This window comes from Rattus norvegicus, chromosome 7 (assembly GCF_021556685.1).
Source record: "Rattus norvegicus strain SHRSP/BbbUtx chromosome 7, alternate assembly SHRSP_T2T, whole genome shotgun sequence".
Classification (NCBI taxonomy): domain Eukaryota; kingdom Metazoa; phylum Chordata; class Mammalia; order Rodentia; family Muridae; genus Rattus; species Rattus norvegicus.
The window spans coordinates 20,006,507-20,027,710 of NC_141540.1; the positions used below are offsets into that span (position 1 = coordinate 20,006,507).

The following is a 21,204-nucleotide window of genomic DNA, read 5'->3' on the forward strand; positions in this document are numbered from 1 at the left end:
GTTATTACTGTATGTGTTGGGGGTGTGAGTACATGCTACAGCATGTGTGGATGTGAGAAGATAACTTTGGGAATTGGTTTTCCCCTTCCACTTGTTGAGGCAGGGTCTTTTGTTTTTGGTATCCTGTGTACTCCAGGTTAGTTGGCCCAAGAATGTCTACATGAGGCTGCTGTCTTTGCCTCCCAGCCTGCTGTAGGATTAGATTTGAGCCACTGTGTGTCATTTTGGGCTCTGAGGATGGAATTTAGGTCTCAGCCTTTTGAGGCTAGCACTTTTACATGTGAGCCATCTTGTCAACCCACTTTTTTTTTTTTTTTTTAAATGGGGTTTTGGTGGGTATTGTTGGTATATGCCTATAATCTCTGTATTAATAAGTTAGTAGGTGAATATCATTTTTGTCCTGTGGAATGACTCTGTAGCCCTTAAGTAGGTCATTGTATTCTGAAGGTAGAACTGTGGAAAACAAATAAAACACTAAATTGAGTGTGGTGGTACATGACTAACCCCAGAATTTAGGAGGTTGAGGCACGAGGATTGCCAGTTTGAGGCCAGATTTTAGGTTTCAGATTGAGAACCTATCTCACTAACAAACAGAACACTGGCATCAAAAGAAAGGTGGAGATAAGAGTGGAGCTGGTGGGCAGCTGAGAGCAAGGGCAGAAAGGTCACAGCCCTGACTGGAAGGTGTCCGTGTCTCAGAGTTGCTACAGCTGCAGGATTTACTAAGGCGGTTGGATTCTGGCTGGGGAAAAGGACAAGCTAGATTGAGAAAGTCAAAAGGGAGAGGAATAGTGGTCATTGTGTGCAGAGGCTGTTGCCAGAGGATTCCTAGAGGCCTCAGGCAATATGTGGGATTGAAAATTGTGTAGTTTTATTGCTGAGGAAACTGCACGAGTGGTGTGGGAAAGGGGTTCCTCCCTCCCTCCCTCCCTCCCTCCCTCCCTCCCTCCCTCCCTCCCTCCCTCTCCCTCTGTCCCTCTGTCCCTCCCTCCCTTTGCTTTTTTGAGACAGTGTTTCTCTGTCTAGCCCTGGCTGTCCTGGAACTTACGTAGACAATTAGCTCCCAATTCAGAGATACTTCTGCCTCTGCTTGCTGGGATTAAAGGTGTGTGCCACCAAGCCTGGCTGGTTTTTCTTTTCTTCTTTTCTCTTTTCTTGTTTTTTATTTGAGACAGGGTCTCATGTAGCCCAAGCTGGCCTCAAGTTCTTTGTGTATTTGAGGGTGACCTTGGAACTTAATATCCTCTTGCCTCTGCTCCCATAATACCAGGATTACTAGTGTGTGCCCCCAGCCCTTGTTTATAGGATGCTGGGAATTGAACACAGGGCTTGGTGCATGCTAGGCAAGCAAGCACTCTATCAACTGAGCTCCATCTCCAGTCCTTTTGTTTTCTGAGGCAGGTCCTTACTCTAGCTTAGGCTAATTTGGAATTAAATAACCCAGGCTGACCTTGAGGTTAACGAAGTCCTTCAGCCTCAGCCTTTCAAGTTATGAGATTATAGAAGTTAGCTTCCATGTTTGGGCTCACCTCTTTATCTATTTTGGCTGTTCCTTGAGCAATTCTGGGAGGTCATCTTGGACAGATAATGCACTCTCTTAGGCTCATTGAGAACTGGTGAATTCTAGGCAGTTGGGAAGTTGCTGTCTATAAATCCATGGTATGCCCACTGCTCTGGATAAGGACCAGCCTCACCTTGGAGAGGGGCTCTGAGAGAAGGGGTGTCTGGGAGGTGAGAACCAATCGTGGGTCTAAGCTGACAACCTATGTTCTGCTCAAGGCAGCTTTCTAGAGAGTTCTGCAATCTGGAGGTCTCTAGACAGCTCTCGAGTTCTCTCTCTCTCTCTCTCTCTCTGTCTCTCTCTCTCTGTCTCTCTCTCTCTCTCTCTCTCTCTCTCTCTGTCTCTCTCTGTCTCTCTCTCTGTTCTGCTTATGCCAGTTCTCCAAACAGTTCTCTTTTGCTATTCTAAAAAATTCTGAGTAGCTCATGCAGATCATAGACCCAGTCTTTTATTTTACATATCAATCCAGTCATTCCAGGTTCCCTTTTGATTTTCCTAAGAATCAGCATCCTTGACCCCAGCCCCTTAATTAGGAGACAGCAAGCACACTTTTTTTTTTTTTTCCTTTTTTCTTTTTTTTTTTTTTAAATAACACTGCAAAAGAATTCAGAGATCTGCCTGCCTGTTAAGCATAGGCCATAAGCTAGGGATTTCTACCACACCTGGGCCTAACCTTACTCTGTCCCAGGCCAACACTGAACTCAGGGATATGTCTGCTTTTGTAAGTATTAAAAACAAAAACAAATTTAGCTGGGTGGGATCTCTTTCTATCACCACTCTCTAAATCTCTATCTTCTTAGTATCTTTCTGATGAGTTAGCTCACAGCACAACTGTTTGTGTTTCTTTAGATTAGTAAAGCACCTCAAATAGTTCATATTGTATTCTTATTTTTTTTTTGAGAGATTATATATTTTTAAACCCATGTTTTTTAGAATTCTTTCCCATAGGCTTAAGGGCTGTTCCCAAGAAACTAGTGATTACCATTTTGTTGAGACAGCCACACCTTTGCCTCCTGGACTTAATTCTTGCTGTGTCTGATTATCATGGAGTCATTAACTTTAACATGGAGGACATTCCTTGAAGGAGGAATGTAAAAATATGCACATTATTATACAAGCAAGCCCTAAGCTCTACACTGGTGGAGGTCCATGCCTGCTGGCCTTGTCCCTACTAAGGCCATGCTTGACATGGGACCCTACCAAGATTCTGATCCTCAAAAGTAGGATGTTCCCCACCCTTCCCTGGACAATCCTATTTACTTCTGTTTGCATCCCTCTCTGTTCCTGAGTATCATTGCTTTCTCCAGAAATTGGTGAGACTTACACAGTATAGTCCAAAACCTCTAGTTATAACCTCTAACATTTTACAGTGGTAGACAGGCCATCCATCTACAAGCAGCACCCTTTGTGTGAAAGCCTGGACTTCAGTGTAATCTTTTGGTCTACATTCTGGGAAACGACCATTTGAAGGTTAGTGACTTGTCTCTAGTCTGGTTGGGAGGTAGTGTCGCAGACTCTTAAGGTAGAACTATGGAAAACTTAATGTGAAGATTAGAGCACTAAGCTGGTACATGACTATATCCCCAGTACTTAGGAGGCCAAAGCAAGAGGATCCCCAGCTCCAGGCCACTTCCGGTTACCTCAGATTAGCAGAACACTACCACCACAAAATCACTAGCCACATTGAAGCAGACTTAATGCACTCAGCTGTACAAGTGGGATGAGAAAACCTAAGGCTGCAATCCTGTGTCAATCTACTAGCCCCATGTTAGAATAAATGTCTCTCAAGTCTGAGAACTAGAAGTTAATGAGGTTGGGATAGAATCTAAGAGGATGGTCAGTCCAGGTTAGAAGCCAGTACTGTTCCCTCATTGGTTCGTTCCATCATTCCCTCACTGCATGCACCATTCATCAAAGGGCAGAGCAGTCAGCAAATCAACATCCTGGCTCGCCTGCGCTGGTATTCTAGGGGGCAATCAAGACAATAAAGCTAAAGTAAGTAAATTATAAAATCCTTTGGTGGCACCAGAGGAGGGACCTGCTAGGGAGTGTCCATGGGGTGTGGCTGCCATATTCATTAGGGCCATTGGGCAGCGATACTTGCAGTAGGCTGCATATGAAGTTTAGGTCAAAATTGCTCAGTTCATTTATAGCCCTGGAAGTTTATTATTTCAAGTTGATGTGGTTATTATTTTCATGGTACTGGGGAGTAAACCTAGGGCCTCCTGATTACTAGGCAAGTGCTCTACTAAACTGTTCCACGAATTCCTGACCTGTTTTGGTGATTTTTATTCTGATGTAGGGTCTCCTTAATAGTCTAGGTTGGGTTTGTTCTTGTTATCCTAGTCCTCAGCTTGTAGAATATCTGGGAGTTACAGGCCTAGGTCACCAAACCCATTAGATTTTGCTGCTAGGAAAAAAAAGCCAGGAGGAGCCCTAAATTCTGAGTGCCCTTGTATTCTGGTACTTACGGTCCCAGGCTTGCTTGCGCCACTCCCCCTGCCTTTGTGTGCGCGTGCGCGAGAATCAGCGCACCTCTGTGCAGTCGCGGCTGGAGCGGAGCCGAGCGGTTCAGCCAGCGGTTGGATGGCGCGGTGCGGAGCTGGGCGGGCAGCCGCCCTGGGCCTGGTGCTGCGGCTGCTCTTGGGTCTTAGAACAGGTCCCGAGGCCGCTCCGGCTCCAACCTCGGCTCCGGCCCATACCCTAGTCCAAGTCTCGGGTGAGTGAACCCCCGTTCCTACACCGCTTTTGTCCCACCCTCATGCGCTGACATCGTCTCACTATTGGCTGTGCCTCCCGTCTGTCGTTGACACTCCCCCAGCACGCGCTTTTGGATTTAGCGTGGGGAGGGAGAGTGGAGGGAATTTACTCCTCTGTTCTTGTTGGGGGACCGCTACGTGGTTGCTTTCTCCTATGTTCTGCCTAGCTTCCTCCCTTATTCCTGCGCTGTCCCTAAGTCACCTCCAAACTGTCCTTCAGCCCAACGTGGGCTGGAAGGCTTATGTTTCAGATTTCGTTTGACCTCTCACCTGGCACCTTCTTGCAGCAGGTATGCCTTCTGGAAACCCTCAGCCCTGAGCCTGAAGTTCTGTGGCTGTTCTTTCAGCACCCAGAGCTTCTGTTTCTTCTTGGATTCCTGCCTCAGAGAATGGAAGGAAGAGCCCTGGAGTGTATTTCCCTTGTGAACCCCAAACTTGGTCAGGCACCTGTCCTTGTCAGGAATAGGAGGTCCCGATCGTGACCACTGGCCACCAGTGACCATCCACTCTATAAGAGAATAGGTCTTAACTGTTTCAAGGTTTTGGTTTTTTTTTTAATGTTATGAATTTTTTGAGACAGAGTCTCATTTTGTATCTCTGGCTGGCCAGCAACTTGCCATGTAGACCAGGCTGGGCTTGAACTCCCAGAGATCCACCTGGATCTGCCTCCCAAATACTGGGATTAAAGGCAGGCACTGGTTCCCATTTTTTTGAGACAGGGACTCACTGTGTAACACAGGCTGGATGGGAGTTTTCAACTTCTGCCTTAGGCTCCCCAGCACAGGGTTTACAGTCATGGACCACTCTATTTGGCTGTTTTATGGATCTGTAGAGTACTGCCCCTCCTCCCACTTTTGGCTGCTCTGTAGCTCCAATCAGTCCAGTCCTCTTTTCCCAGCTTTCCAGGAGCTGGGGTTACAATTGAGCAACATTATGTTTGGCTTTAGTATTCCTCTTTTACAGATGAGGAAATAGATTGGGAGGAGAAATAATGGTCATCCTGACTTCTGTCAGATTAATTGTCCCCACGAGGTAGAGTCTGCTCTGCTCTGGACACATTCCAAGAAAATCCAGAGAGTCTGGGAGAGGAGGTTAGGCCTGGAGGCAGGGATGGTAGCCAGGGCTTGTTCTCTCAGTTCCTCAGCTCCCCCGAGCTCCTGGCCTGTGTGGTATGCAAGTATAATTGCATTTGACTAAAGGAAAGGGAGGGAGGGGTCTTGGAGGTTCTGGCTCTGTGTGCGTGGTGGGAAGCTCTAAAGGCTCCTTCCTGACTTTGTTCCTTCCTTCCTGCTGGTTCAAGTACAAGGTATTTTCAATGCCTGCCCCTCTTGATCAGCACACAGTCCTAGCTTCCCTGTTCAGAGTCCAGGAAAGGCTTATTTTTTATCTGGGCTCAATGTGGAGTCCCACATGACTTCTTGTCCACACACGTCAGGCACTGGACAGGGTCATGAGGCCATGTACCTGACCTTCACTGAGGGTGTTCAGTCAATAGATGGATGTTAATAGTTAGGGACTGTGGGAGAGAGAGATTCCTGGGGTACATGAGACACTGCCCAAGATATAAACTGAAATCTGAAAGTTATAGAAGAATTACAGCTGCAGAGTGGAAGGACAAGGTGGGCTGGGGCTAGGGTATATAGCTCAGTGGTAGAATGTTTGCCTGATGTGCAAAAGGGTCTGATTCCTCCTTCCTATGAATATAGGGGAGTACTTTGGGTTGTGGAAGGCACATGGAAAGGCCCTGTGGTGAAAGTGAGTCAAGTCTCTTAGATAAACTACCAGGAGGAGGCTAGGATAGAGGGGGTTTGATGGAGAAGGGAGGGATTTAGATTTGGATGTGAGAGGACCTGGGATCAGAGTGAGTAAGTTGAGAGGACTGTGATATTCTGTCCTGGTGGTGATTAGGTGCTAGGGGTCTAGTTGGTGACATGTTTAGTCATGCAGAGTGCTTTTTTATTTTTTTTATTGGATATTTTATGTATTTACATTTCACATGTTATCTCTTTCCCCCAATACCCTCTCCCCACTCCCTCTGCTTCTATGAGGATGTGCCCATCCCCACCCACCCCTCCCACCTCAATGCCCTGGCATTCCGCTACACTGGGGAAACGAGCCTTCACAGGACCAAGGGCTTTTCCCTCTATTGATGCTGGACAATGCCATCCTCATGCAGAGGGTTTTAACCTGGGAAGAACTCAGGAGATGAGGCAATTGGTCTTGTTGACTATGTGTGGTCACCATGCTTTAAATTAGGGCCTTCCTATGTAGCCCTACCTGGCCTGCAACTCAGGGTCCTTCTGCCTCCGACCTCCTGCATACATACACTACCATGCCTGACTTTGGAGCTGATTGACTGCCCAGGCTCTTCAGTTTCCCCTTCTAAGCAGGTGGGTTAGAGTAGATCTCACTGACCTTGATCACCAACCTTTTGCAGAGCATGTTGGGGAACGATTCCTCTCCCAGCCTGTTTAAACCATGGAGCTTGGTGGTCTTCAATGTAGACTTTCTGGCCATTTGGAGCCTTATAGTCTCAAGGGTCAGTGAGACCTGGCTTTTTTTTTTTTCTTTTTTTTTTTTTTTTTTTCCAGAGCTGGGGACCGAACCCAGGGCCTTGCGCTTGCTAGGCAAGGGCTCTACCACTGAGCTAAATCCCCAACCCCTGAGACCTGGCTTTTGAGTCCCGATTCTGGTCACCAAATCTGTGTGGTCATAGTGTTTCAGGAGACTGGAGACTAGCCCTGTCTACTAGCGGCATTCATGAACTTCAGGGCCCCAAACACAGGGCTCTGCAGAGGGTGGCTACCAGTATAGTTTCTGCACCCTGGAACATGGCTTCATTCTAGCTGATTGCAGCTCATAACTATCCTCCTAGAAGGTATCCTAGGTTTGGACCCCCCACCCACCCAAGGCCTCATTTATGTTCATTTCTCAGGCCCTAGAGCTGGCTCCTGCCCAACAGACACCTTCAAGTGTCTTACCAGTGGCTACTGTGTGCCCCTCTCCTGGCGCTGCGATGGGGACCGGGATTGCTCTGATGGCAGTGACGAGGAAGAGTGTAGTAAGTGGCCATTCCTGGAGAGGGGACTGAGATTGGACGTTTTCACGGGTGCCAGTTACGGAGATTAGGGCATTAGGAAAAGGCTGTGGTTATAGGGCTGGGTGAGTAGGGCTGGGTAAGTAGGGCAAGGTGGAGTCTATGGGTCTAGACTCTTCAGATTGCTTTAATCCCAGCACTCTAGAGACATAGGCAGGTAAATATGAGGCTAGCAGTTGTATATAGTGAGTTCCAGGCCAACCAGAGCTACATAGTGAGACTTTGTCTCAAATGGAAAATAAAAAGAGCTGGGGGTCTAAGGCAGACTTGTAAGGGGGTTGAGCAGGTAAAGGAAGAACCTGATGGGAAGACTAGGTATTGGAAGGTGGAATTGTCAGGAATAGCAGGTTGAGACTTTACATAGGGCAAGCCTTTACACACACAGTTATTTTATTTAGTGTGTGTCTGGGTACAAGTGTGTGCAGGAGTGTTGTCAATGTGTGTGTGTGCGCGCGCGCGCGCACGTTTGTAGGTCAGAGCTTGACACTGGTGTTATCCTCTGTGGCTCTCTTCCTTACCTTTTTGAGACCATGTTCACTAAAATTGGAGTGTCCAATTTCAGCTAGACTGGCTGACCCAGGAGCCCCCAGGGGCCACCCATCTGTACTCGTAGCCTTGTAGTTAGGGATGTGCCCTGATGCACCTGGTGTTTACTGGGTACTGAGGATCAAACTCAGTCCACATGCTTGTACAACAAGCACTTTACCCACTGAGTTATCTCCTCAGCCCTGAGGAGGCTTTTTTAAAAAATTTTATCATATATGTCTCTGGATGGCCTAAAACTCTCTATGTAGATCAGACTGACTTCAAACTCACAAGAGATCTACCTGTCTCTGCCTCCTGAGTGCTAGGGTTAATGTAGCTAAGGTAATGAGACACCATTTTCAGTTTTGTTAGCAGCTTGTAGAGGTTAGGATTTAGAGGGGATTGGGCAATAAGAGCACTGGGCTTTCCTCCTTTAGTTTTTGTTTTTGGTGACAGGGTTTCTTCACATACTGATAGCTGCCTTAGAACTCACTATGTAGACTAGGCTGGCCTCAAACTCAGAGATTTGCTTTTCTCTGTCTCCTAAGTGCTGGGATTAAAGGTGTGCACCACCATGCCTGGTATACTGCGTTTTCTTGCATGGCTGTTTAGAACCTGATTGACTCTGTGTTTCAGGAATTGAGCCATGTGCTCAGAATAGGCAGTGCCAGCCACAGCCTGCCCTTCCTTGCTCCTGTGACAACATCAGTGGTTGCTCCGCTGGCTCAGACAAGAACCTCAACTGTAGCCGCTCACCCTGTCAGGAGGGCGAGCTGCGTTGCATACTGGATGATGTCTGTATCCCACACACGTGGCGCTGTGATGGCCACCCAGACTGTCCTGACTCCAGTGATGAGCTCAGCTGTGGTTTGTGCCCTGGCATCTTGGTATACCTGTGTGGGTGGGGAGGGCTGGCAGTTACTTAAGGACATTTGTTATCTTCCCATGGGTGACTAGTTTGAGGATGTGAACACATGCGTCTTCTCAGGCCTTCGTCCCTGTGGTGGTAAATAAGACATCATCAAGATTAGTGATTTCCCACCAACTCTACTCTGTTTTAGATCAGGATGAATTCTAAGAGTTGGGCACTGGAAACCTTGTGTACTGTACTGCTAAGCCTTGAGCGCCCCTCAACTACTCATGCCTGGGCTTATTGCAGACACCGACACAGAAACTGACAAGATATTCCAGGAGGAGAATGCCACAACCTCAATGTCTTCTATGATTGTGGAGAAAGAGACCTCTTTCAGAAATGTCACAGTTGCTTCTGCTGGGCACCCATCCCGAAACCCAAATGCCTATGGGGTTATCGCAGCTGCTGGTAAGATAGGCTTTCCCATGTGAGGAGCTTGGGGTTATTGGAGGGAGTACTCAATAGACTCTCCACTTACTAGTCTGTGATAGATTTTACTCTCCTTGTCCCACTCCTGACCCATCTGTCTGTCCCCTACAGGGGTGTTGAGTGCCATCCTGGTTTCAGCTACCATTCTCATATTGCTACGACTCAGAGGTCAGGGTTATCTACCCCCAACAGGGCTGTTGGTGGCTGTGAAGGAGTCGCTGCTGCTGTCAGAAAGGAAAACCTCTTTGATCTGAGGACATGGTTCCCACCTGGCCCTGAGTACAGTCAGACTGGAACAAAGCTGCAGTGGAACATGCAGGTAGCAACTGGCTTCTCAGCTCCGAGACCTGGGCTCTTTTGGCCACAGAGAACTTTGATTTTTAAACTTCTTCAGATGTGGTCCTGGAGACTGGAGGTCGTCAGACACTCCCTTTGTATGTGGTGAGCTTTGCTGGAAAATCGCCATAGCCAGGACTGAGGGGCCAGTCCCAGGATGCTCCCAAGAAATGGGGCCACCCTGATCTAAACACTCCTTCTGCTCACATTGATGGGCAGCTATTAAAGTTTCTTCACCCCCTCTGTCTGCCTCTAGCCTCTGTTTCACTTGGCCTGGGCAGTCTACGGTCTCTTCTGGATCATTTTCTACCTTTTAAAAGGGAGCATCCCTTTTAAAAGCTGAGAGAATATGAGTCTGTGTCCTGGACATTTCCCTGTACACTGCTTCCCTTATAAAGTGAGGCTGGGTGTTAAGTCCACGCTCAACATTAACACTGGGTTTTAATAGGAGAAGAGGAGACCTGAGGTAGTGTTTCCTTATTGGGCATTCCTTTGCATGGCTTCTTCTGTGACATGGGAACTAGGCAATCCTGATTTGAACTTGACTATCCTCTTGTTTTTGCAGGGCTATAATCCCAGCACTTGGGAAGGGGAGGTAGAAGAATTAGAAGTAATAGGCTAGCATACCGGTAATTCTAGCACTGGGGAGGTTGAGGCATGAAGATCATGAGTTCAAGGAATGTCTGGGCTATACAGGGAGACCTTGTCTCTTTTCTTCCCCAGATGTAGTTGGTTGATATTTTATGAGACAGTTCTGCTCTAGGCGGACAGGTTGTTTACTTTCTAGCAATGAGTTAGCCTTGGGAGGGAGGGAGGGGCTGCCCCCATGAGGGAACTGATGCCTGAGTGAGGACATACAGAAAATGAGAAAATATGAAGTCTGAGTAACAAGACAGAGCTCCTCTCAGATTCTCATATTCCTAATATTCCCCCTCCCCCCAGCTCTCGGCAGGCAGAGAGACCTGCCTGGCGTTTCTATGGCTTCTATTAACCTTGAATCCTATGATGAGTATTGGAGCTCTGAGGCCATGTAACTAGGAGGACCTGAGTTCAGATTCCCAGAAGTTGAATTTTCCTATAATCTTATTGAGGATGGATATGAAGACAGGAGGATCCCAGAGACTTGCTGGCCAGATAGTCTAGCCCGAGAGCTTAAGATTCAGTGAGAAACCTTGTTTCAAAAAATAAAGGGTAGGGACTGGGGGTATGTCTCAGTGATTAAAGCACCTGTTGTACAAGCATGCGGACATAATTTGTATCCCCACAGCCCATGTAAAAGCCAGGTGAGTGTGGAGGCCTGCCTGTAGTTCCAGCCTCAGGAAGCTGAGGCAGGATACTGACTGATGGAAGAGTAATCCAGAATGATTCCTCTCATTAACCTGAGGTATCCACATGCACATACATGCATAAACATGCATATGGACCCTCAAATATATGTCTACACTCAGGTGTACACACACACACACACACACACACACACACACACACACACACACACAAGCTTTCACCCACCTTAGCACACACAAATCTCAACAAGAAGAATTATTCCTGGAGCTCTGATGTCTGTTTGTTAGGCAGTGACTTGGTCACTGATAATGTGATACTGGGTGCAAAAGGAGGGAGTGTACACCAGGAGGGCTTCCTGAAGGCGGGAACTGCTTAGGTTTTGCGACCCTACTCCTGCCCAATCCTTTGCAAGGGAAGGTGGATGAACAGTCTGGATTAGAGCAGTGTGTTGTGGCTGGGTTTTCGAAATAGCAGTTGATGCTTCAGCCAGGGTGGTGAGCATTGCCTGCTGGTAGTGCCTCTTGGAGATGGGTTGGGAACAAGGCTTTCCTCGGCCCCGTAGACTGACACTTGGGTCCTCATCTTGACCAACAGAGTGTTGCAGAGGGTGGGTTGGAGGAAGGTGAGAGGGAAGGAGAGGAGGATGAGAGGGGAGAAGAGAGGGAAGAGCCACAGTAGTCCGTTTCCAGTAGGGAGAAAAGCTCTTTTGTAACCTCAGCTTTAAGACAGGAAGATTTCTTAACTGCAAGCCAACTTGGACTATATTGAGACCCCATCCATCCATCCATCCATCCATCCATCCATCCATCCATCCATCCATCCATCCATCCATTCAATTTGCTTTTAGGCTAGTTAGGGGCAAATGGTTTTTACTTTTAACTATGAACTATGTCTGTCTGCCACAGGCCACAGTGGGGCAGCATTGTGCCAGGGTCCATGCCGGGCTATAAATGCAGCCATCTGGGATCTGGAATTACCTGGAGTGCTTGGGTTCTTATTAGAGGACTACCTAATACTTGGTAGTTCCGAACAATCCGCTGTCATGTTCTTTTTCTTTTTTCTTTCTTTTTTTTTATTAACTTGAGTATTTCTTTTTTTTTTTTTTTGGTTCTTTTTTTTGGAGCTGGGGACCGAACCCAGGGCCTTGCGCTTCCTAGGTAAGCGCTCTACCACTGAGCTAAATCCCCAGCCCCAACTTGAGTATTTCTTATATACATTTCAAGTGTTATTCCCTTTCCCGGTTTCCGGGCAAACATCCCCCTCCCCCCTCCCCTTCCTTATGGGTGTTCCCCTCCCAACCCTCCACCCATTGCCGCCCTACCCCCTTAGTCTAGTTCACTGGGGGTTCAGTCTTAGCAGGACCCAGGGCTTCCCCTTCCACTGGTGCTCTTACTAGGATATTCATTGCTACCTATGGGGTCAGAGTCCAGGGTCAGTCCATGTATAGTCTTTAGGTAGTGGCTTAGTCCTGGAAGCTCTGGTTGCTTGGCATTGTTGTACATATGGGGTCTCGAGCCCCTTCAAGCTCTTTCAGTTCTTTCTCTGATTCCTTCAACGGGGGTCCTATTCTCAGTTCAGTGGTTTGATGCTGGCATTTGCCTCTGTATTTGCTGTATTCTGGCTGTGTCTTTCAGGAGCAATCTACATTCGGCTCCTGTCGGTCTGCACTTCTTTGCTTCATCCATCTTGTCTAATTGGGTGGCTCTATATGTATGGGCCACATGTGGGGCAGGCTCTGAATGGGTGTTCCTTCAGTCTCTGTTTTAATCTTTGCCTCTCCCTTCCCTGCCAAGGGTATTCTTTTTCCTCATTTAAAGAAGGAGTGAAGCATTCACCTTTTGATCATCCGTCTTGAGTTTCGTTTGTTCTAGGGATCTAGGGTAATTCAAGCATTTGGGCTAATAGCCACTTATCAACGAGTGCATACCATGTATGTCTTTCTGTGATTGGGTTAGCTCACTCAGGATGATATTTTCCAGTTCCAACCATTTGCCTACGAATTTCATAAACTCGTTGTTTTTGATAGCTGAGTAATATTCCATTGTGTAGATGTACCACATTTTCTGTATCCATTCCTCTGTTGAAGGGCATCTGGGTTCTTTCCAGTTTCTGGCTATTATAAATAAGGCTGCAATGAACATAGTGGAGCACGTGTCTCTTTTATATGTTGAGGCATCTTTTGGGTATATGCCCAAGAGAGGTATAGCTGGATCCTCAGGCAGTTCAATGTCCAATTTTCTGAGGAACCTCCAGACTGATTTCCAGAATGGTTTTACCAGTCTGCAATCCCACCAACAATGGAGGAGTGTTCCTCTTTCTCCACATCCTCGCCAGCATCTGCTGTCACCTGAGTTTTTGATCTTAGCCATTCTCACTGGTGTGAGGTGAAATCTCAGGGTTGTTTTGATTTGCATTTCCCTTATGACTAAAGATGTTGAACATTTCTTTAGGTGTTTCTCAGCCATTCGGCATTCCTCAGCTGTGAATTCTTTGTTTAGCTCTGAACCCCATTTTTTAATAGGGTTATTTGTCTCCCTGCGGTCTAACTTCTTGAGTTCTTTGTATATTTTGGATATAAGGCCTCTATCTGTTGTAGGATTGGTAAAGATCTTTTCCCAATCTGTTGGATGCCGTTTTGTCCTAACCACAGTGTCCTTTGCCTTACAGAAGCTTTGCAGTTTTATGAGATCCCATTTGTCGATTCTTGATCTTAGAGCATAAGCCATTGGTGTTTTGTTCAGGAAATTTTTTCCAGTGCCCATGTGTTCCAGATGCTTCCCTAGTTTTCCTTCTATTAGTTTGAGTGTGTCTGGTTTGATGTGGAGTTCCTTGATCCACTTGGACTTAAGCTTTGTACAGGGTGATAAGGATGGATCGATCTGCATTCTTCTACATGTTGCCCTCCAGTTGAACAGCACCATTTGCTGAAAATGCTATCTTTTTTCCATTGGATGGTTTTGGCTCCTTTGTCAAAAATCAAGTGACCATAGGTGTGTGGGTTCATTTCTGGGTCTTCAATTCTATTCCATTGGTCTATCTGTCTGTCTCTGTACCAATACCATGCAGTTTTTATCACTATTGCTCTGTAATACTGCTTGAGTTCAGGGATAGTGATTCCCCCTGAAGTCCTTTTATTGTTGAGGATAGCTTTAGCTATCCTGGGTTTTTTGTTATTCCAGATGAATTTGCAAATTGTTCTGTCTAACTCTTTGAAGAATTGGATTGGTATTTTGATGGGGATTGCATTGAATCTGTAGATTGCTTTTGGTAAAATGGCCATTTTTACTATATTAATCCTGCCAATCCATGAGCATGGGAGATCTTTCCATCTTCTGAGGTCTTCTTCAATTTCTTTCCTCAGTGTCTTGAAGTTCTTATTGTACAGATCTTTTACTTGCTTGGTTAAAGTCACACCGAGGTACTTTATATTATTTGGGTCTATTATGAAGGGTGTCGTTTCCCTAATTTCTTTCTCGGCTTGTTTCTCTTTTGTATAGAGGAAGGCAACTGATTTATTTGAGTTAATTTTATACCCAGCCACTTTGCTGAAGTTGTTTATCAGCTTTAGTAGTTCTCTGGTGGAACTTTTGGGATCACTTAAATATACTATCATGTCATCTGCAAATAGTGATATTTTGACCTCTTCTTTTCCGATCTGTATCCCCTTGATCTCCTTTTGTTGTCTGATTGCTCTGGCTAGAACTTCAAGAACTATATTGAATAAGTAGGGAGAGAGTGGGCAGCCTTGTCTAGTCCCTGATTTTAGTGGGATTGCTTCAAGTTTCTCTCCATTTAGTTTAATGTTAGCAACTGGTTTGCTGTATATGGCTTTTACTATGTTTAGGTATGGGCCTTGAATTCCTATTCTTTCCAGGACTTTTATCATGAAGGGGTGTTGAATTTTGTCAAATGCTTTCTCAGCATCTAATGAAATGATCATGTGGTTCTGTTCTTTCAGTTTGTTTATATAATGGATCACGTTGATGGTTTTCCGTATATTAAACCATCCCTGCATGCCTGGGATGAAGCCTACTTGATCATGGTGGATGATTGTTTTGATGTGCTGTTGAATTCGGTTTGCCAGAATTTTATTGAGTATTTTTGCGTCGATATTCATAAGGGAAATTGGTCTGAAGTTCTCTTTCTTTGTTGTGTCTTTGTGTGGTTTAGGTATAAGAGTAATTGTGGCTTCATAGAAGGAATTCGGGAGTGCTCCATCTGTTTCAATTTTGTGGAATAGTTTGGATAGTATTGGTATGAAATCTTCTATGAATGTTTGATAGAATTCTGCACTAAACCCGTCTGGACCTGGGCTCTTTTTGGTTGGGAGACCTTTAATGACTGCTTCTATTTCCTTAGGAGTTATGGGGTTGTTTAACTGGTTTATCTGTTCCTGATTTAACTTCGATACCTGGTATCTGTCTAGGAAATTGTCCATTTCCTGAAGATTTTCAAGTTTTGTTGAATATAGGTTTTTATAGTAAGATCTGATGATTTTTTGAATTTCCTCTGAATCTGTAGTTATGTCTCCCTTTTCATTTCTGATTTTGTTAATTTGGACGCACTCTCTGTGTCCTCTCGTTAGTCTGGCTAAGGGTTTATGTATCTTGTTGATTTTCTCAAAGAACCAACTTTTGGTTCTGTTGATTCTTTCTATGGTCCTTTTTGTTTCTACTTGGTTGATTTCAGCTCTGAGTTTGATTATTTCCTGCCTTCTACTCCTCCTGGGTGTATTTGCTTCTTTTTGTTCTAGAGCTTTTAGGTGTGCTGTCAAGCTGCTGACATATGCTCTTTCCTGTTTCTTTCTGCAGGCACTCAGCGCTATGAGTTTTCCTCTTAGCACAGCTTTCATTGTGTCCCATAAGTTTGGGTATGTTGTACCTTCATTTTCATTAAATTCTAAAAAGTTTTTAATTTCTTTCTTTATTTCTTCCTTGACCAGGTTATCATTGAGTAGAGCATTGTTCAATTTCCACGTATATGTGGGCATTCTTCCCTTATTGTTATTGAAGACCAGTTTTAGGTCGTGGTGGTCCGATAGCACGCATGGGATTATTTCTATCTTTCTGTACCTGTTGAGGCCCGTTTTTTGACCAATTATATGGTCAATTTTGGAGAAAGTACCATGAGGAGCTGAGAAGAAGGTATATCCTTTTGCTTTAGGATAGAATGTTCTATAAATATCCGTTAAGTCCATTTGGCTCATGACTTCTCTTAGTCTGTCTACATCACTGTTTAATTTCTGTTTCCATGATCTGTCCATTGATGAGAGTGGGGTGTTGAAATCTCCCACTATTATTGTGTGAGGTGCAATGTGTGTTTTGAGCTTTAGTAAGGTTTCTTTTACGTACGTAGGTGCCCTTGTATTTGGGGCATAGATATTTAGGATTGAGAGTTCATCCTGGTGGATTTTTCCTTTGATGAATATGAAGTGTCCTTCCTTATCTTTTTTGATGACTTTTAGTTGGAAATTGATTTTATTTGATATTAGAATGGCTACTCCAGCTTGCTTCTTCTGACCATTTGCTTGGAAAGTTGTTTTCCAGCCTTTCACTCTGAGGTAGTGTCTTTCTTTGTCTCTGAGGTGTGTTTCCTGTAGGCAGCAGAATGCAGGGTCCTCGTTGCGTATCCAGTTTGTTAATCTATGTCTTTTTATTGGGGAGTTGAGGCCATTGATATTGAGAGATATTAAGGAATAGTGATTATTGATTCCCGTTATATTCATATTTGGATGTGAGGTTACGTTTTTGTGCTTTCATTCTCTTTGTTTTGTTGCCAAGACGATTAGTTTCTTGCTTCTTCTAGGGTATAGCTTGCCTCCTTATGTTGGGCTTTACCATTTATTATCCTTTGTAGTGCTGGGTTTGTAGAAAGATATTGTGTAAATTTGGTTTTGTCATGGAATATCTTGGTTTCTCCATCAATGTTAATTGAGAGTTTTGCTGGATACAGTAACCTGGGCTGGCATTTGTGTTCTCTTAGGGTCTGTATGACATCAGTCCAGGATCTTCTGGCCTTCATAGTTTCTGGCGAGAAGTCTGGTGTGATTCTGATAGGTCTGCCTTTATATGTTACTTGACCTTTTTTTCTTACTGCTTTTAATATTCTTTCTTTATTTTGTGCGTTTGGTGTTTTGACAATTATGTGACGGGAGGTGTTTCTTTTCTGGTCCAATCTATTTGGAGTTCTGTAGGCTTCTTGTATGCCTATGGGTATCTCTTTTTTTAGGTTAGGGAAGTTTTCTTCTATGATTTTGTTGAAGATATTTACTGGTCCTTTGAGCTGGGAGTCTTCACTCTCTTCTATACCTATTATCCTTAGGTTTGATCTTCTCATTGAGTCCTGGATTTCCTGTATGTTTTGGACCAGTAGCTTTTTCTGCTTTACATTATCTTTGACAGTTGAGTCGATGATTTCTATGGAATCTTCTGCTCCTGAGATTCTCTCTTCCATCTCTTGTATTCTGTTGGTGAAGCTTGTATCTACAGCTCCTTGTCTCTTCTTTTGGTTTTCTATATCCAGGGTTGTTTCCATGTGTTCTTTCTTGATTGCTTCTATTTCCATTTTTAATTCCTTCAACTGTTTGATTGTGTTTTCCTGGAATTCTTTCAGGGATTTTTGTGTCTCCTCTCTATGGGCTTCTACTTGTTTATTTATGTTTTCCTGGAATTCTTTCAGGGATTTTTGTGTCTCCCCTCTATGGGCTTCTACTTGTTTATTTATGTTTTCCTGAATTCTTTCAGGGATTTTTGTGTCTCCTCTCTATGGGCTTCTACTTGTTTATTTATGTTTTCCTGGAATTCTTTCAGGCATTTTTGCGATTCCTCTCTGTAGGCTTCTACTTGTTCTCTAAGGGAGTTCTTCACGTCTTTCTTGAAGTCCTCCAGCATCATGATCAAAAATGATTTTGAAACTAGATCTTGCTTTTCTGGTGTGTTTGGACATTCCATGTTTGTTTTGATGGGAGAATTGGGCTCCGATGGTGCCATGTAGTCTTGGTTTCTGTTGCTTGGGTTCCTGCGCTTGCCTCTTGCCATCAGATTATCTCTAGTGTTACTTTGTTCTGCTATTTCTGACAGTGGCTAGACTGTCCTATAAGCCTGTGTGTCAGGAGTGCTGTAGACCTGTTTTCCTCTCTTTCAGTCAGTTATGGGGACAGAGTGTTCTGCTTTCGGGCTTGTAGTTTTTCCCCTCTACAGGTCTTCAGCTGTTCCTGTGGGCCTGTGTCTTGAGTTCACCAGGCAGCTTTCTTGCAGCAGAAAATTTGGTCTTACCTGTGGTCCCGAGGCTCAAGTTCGCTCGTGGGGTGCTGCCCACGGGCTCTCTGCAGCGGCAGCAACCAGGAAGACCTGTGCCGCCCCTTCCGGGAGCTTCAGTGCACCAGGGTTCCAGATGGTCTTTGGCTTTTTCCTCTGGCGTCCGAGATGTGTGTGCAGAGAGCAGTCTCTTCTGGTTTCCCAGGCTTGTCTGCCTCTCTGAAGGTTTAGCTCTCCCTCCCACGGGATTTGGGTGCAGAGAACTGTTTATCCGGTCTGTTTCCTTCAGGTTCAGGCGGTGTCTCAGGCAGGGGTCCTGCCGCTCCTGGGCCCTCCCCCACGGGAGCCCAGAGGCCTTATACAGTTTCCTCTTGGGCCAGGGATATGGGCAGGGGTGAGCAGTGTTGGTGGTCTCTTCCGCTCTGCAGCCTCAGGAGTGCCCACCTGACCAGGCGGTGAGGTCTCTCTCTCTCTCGGGGTCTGGGAGCAGAGAGCTTCTGCGGGCCGGGATCCGCGGGTGTGGGGTTCTTTTTCTTTTTAACAGAGTGTCACTGTGTATAATAAGGCTAGCCTCAAACGCCTTATCTCTCTGGCTCAGTTTCCCCAGTGTTGGGGTTATTGAGTTCCACCCCATCTGGGCCGCTGTGGCTCTGCAATGTGTGGTTGTCCCAGCTGGTTTCATCTTTTACCTGAGAGTTGGCTTCTTTCATGTGCTTACTGGACTTAAATAGTTGTGTGTTTTCTTAACATTGGAAGTCCCAAGGTGCAAAGCAGAGGCCACCCAGTTAGGATCTCTTACTTGGAAGCAGTTCTCATGTAACCAAGGGTGGTCTTGAATTCCCTATATGGCTGAGGATGACTTTGTACTCTAGTTTCTGGTTGCCCCCCCTTCCCCAGTGCTAGAATTATAGATATGTACCACCATGCCTGGTTTTATGGTGTGCTGGGGATGGAGCCCAAGGCTTTGTGTATGCAAATGTATACATACAGCCAGGTGTGCTTGCTCATTCTTGTAATTCCATGTATTACAAGTGGCGAGATTTAAAAAAAACAAGTGGTCAGATTTAAAAAAAAAATTTAAAAAAGAGTGGTAAGAGTAAAAGAGTAAGTTGAGGCAGGAGGATTACTTTAAGTTCCAATACAGATTACACTTCGTGTATGCAGACTCTCTACCAGCTGAGCTACATTCCTAGCCAGATCTTTTTCTCCTTTATTTTTACTGTTCATACTTAGGGTAAAGGGTAGCCTACTTTGGTAAACAGGAAGGATTCCTTGGCAACTGGAGTGCCATTCCCACCCTAGTGATGGATTTCAGACGTTCAGCTCTGTTGTGCTATCCATGTGGGTTCAGGTTTGGGCATGTGGTGAGTGAAGGCTGTAAGTGGTATTAAGGTAGCCAGGAATGGGTGTGCCAGGGTCATGCATGGGAAGATGGAGAGGGCAGGGAGGGCTGTTGAGTATCCTTGTCCTGTTTTGACCATTATTTCCTTTTCTTTGTTGAAGAGGAAAATTCATGTAACTTAAAATTAACCATTAACTGTTTGAAACCTCACAGTCTTGTGGTATTTAGCATATTCACAGTTTTGTGCGGTCACAACCTCATACCTCAGAATCGTTTTGAGAGGTTTTTATCACCCTAAAGAAACCCCAATCCTGTGGGACTTGGTGGTGCACTCCTATAATCCCAGCACTTTGCAGGAAGACGCTGGAGAATGGTAAGTTTAGCCTGGACTGTATACATCCTGTTTCTTTAACACAACAACAGCTGTCACTACCACCACCAAAAAAAGCAAGTTAAGAAACCCTATTTCCATTAGCAGTTACTTTCAATCCCCTTTCTTCTTCAGTCCAACCCCCTGCCCCTCCTCCACTCCAAAGCAGTTAATCCACCTTCTGTCTCTAGGGATCTTCCTGATCCGGAGTTTTCATACAAATAGATGTACAAGTCTCTTCTCTTCTTCCCCTCTTTCCTCTTTCCTCTTTCCTCTTTCTTCTTCCCTCTCTCTCTCTCTCTCTCTCTCTCTCTCTCTCTCTCTCTCTCACACACACACACACACATTTCTCTGCATATGCATTATTTATACATTTATATTTTGTGTGTGTGAATGTGTGTGCTTGCATGCCATGGTGGCTATGTGTAGGTCAAAGGACAACTTGCAGGAGTTGGTTCTCCTTTTTCAAATATGTATCCCCAGAGTCAAATTCAGGCTGCCAGGCTTGGAAGCAAGCATCTTTACCTGATGCACTGTCTATCCCTGGTCCTATCTCCCCCGCACCCCCGTCAGGATTTCATATCACAGGGTGCATTTGAATCACTGTAGCTGAGGACGGCTTGGATTCCTGATGCCTCTTGCCTCTCTCTTTTGAGTGCTGGGGTTAAAGTCATGCAGAACCACACCTGAAGTGGTTTTTTTGCGTTTGCAAAAAATTTTTTTTATTTCGATTCACTGTAATCTGTGCTTGCAACCTGGAGTAATCCTCCTGCCTCAGCTTTCCAAGAGTGAGGGACACATGTGGCTGTATATGTGATATTTGTGTTGGTATTTTCATGAACACACTGTTTTCCTGACTGTACTGTGTGCCAGTGTTTTGTTTTACAGTTCAGCAGTTCCCATCATGAAGGCTAACCACCTCGTGTTTATTTTACAGTTGCTAGGAAATAGGAAGGGCTACTTCCATTCCCTGTGTTCATTAGTACAGGTGGAGGAATTAAATTACATGGACCACATAGTATCTGAGTTGAGATCTATACACCTGTATGTATACATCTATTTTTTCTAGTCCATGTGGGCCTAGAATTCACTGTGTAGCCAGCCTGTGCAGTCTGTCCTCCTTACCTTTTCAGGTTCAGGCCTTAAATTGCATGTCATGGGTTTTCACTAGTTTGCGTGTGCAATGGATGTGTATGCACGTGTGTGTGGAAGTCAGAAGACAACTCTAGGTGGGTGTCATTCCTCAGGTGCATTCTACCTTGTATTTGAGATAGTGTCTCTCATAGGCTTGAACTCAAGTTGCTGGGATTACAAGTGTGCTGTCATGCA

At 45.2% G+C, this 21,204-nt stretch overlaps 1 protein-coding gene across 3 annotated transcripts; it reads left to right on the forward strand.

Annotated features, from left to right (window-relative positions):
• Positions 1-4,094: 4,094 nt before the first annotated feature.
• Positions 4,095-9,863, forward strand: Cd320 (CD320 molecule). Of its 3 annotated transcripts, none has more exons than NM_001014201.3 (5): positions 4,095-4,280; positions 7,256-7,381; positions 8,579-8,809; positions 9,102-9,263; positions 9,396-9,863. In NM_001014201.3, exons 1-5 carry the CDS (start codon positions 4,148-4,150, stop codon positions 9,536-9,538), a joined length of 795 nt encoding a protein of 264 aa, NP_001014223.1. In that variant the 5' UTR covers positions 4,095-4,147; the 3' UTR covers positions 9,539-9,863. The 3 variants fall into 3 exon arrangements, with proteins under 3 accessions (NP_001014223.1, NP_001434659.1, NP_001380776.1); NM_001447730.1 differs by having other exon boundaries at positions 9,477-9,863; NM_001393847.2 differs by having other exon boundaries at positions 8,579-8,806.
• The last annotated feature ends 11,341 nt before the right edge of the window (positions 9,864-21,204 follow it).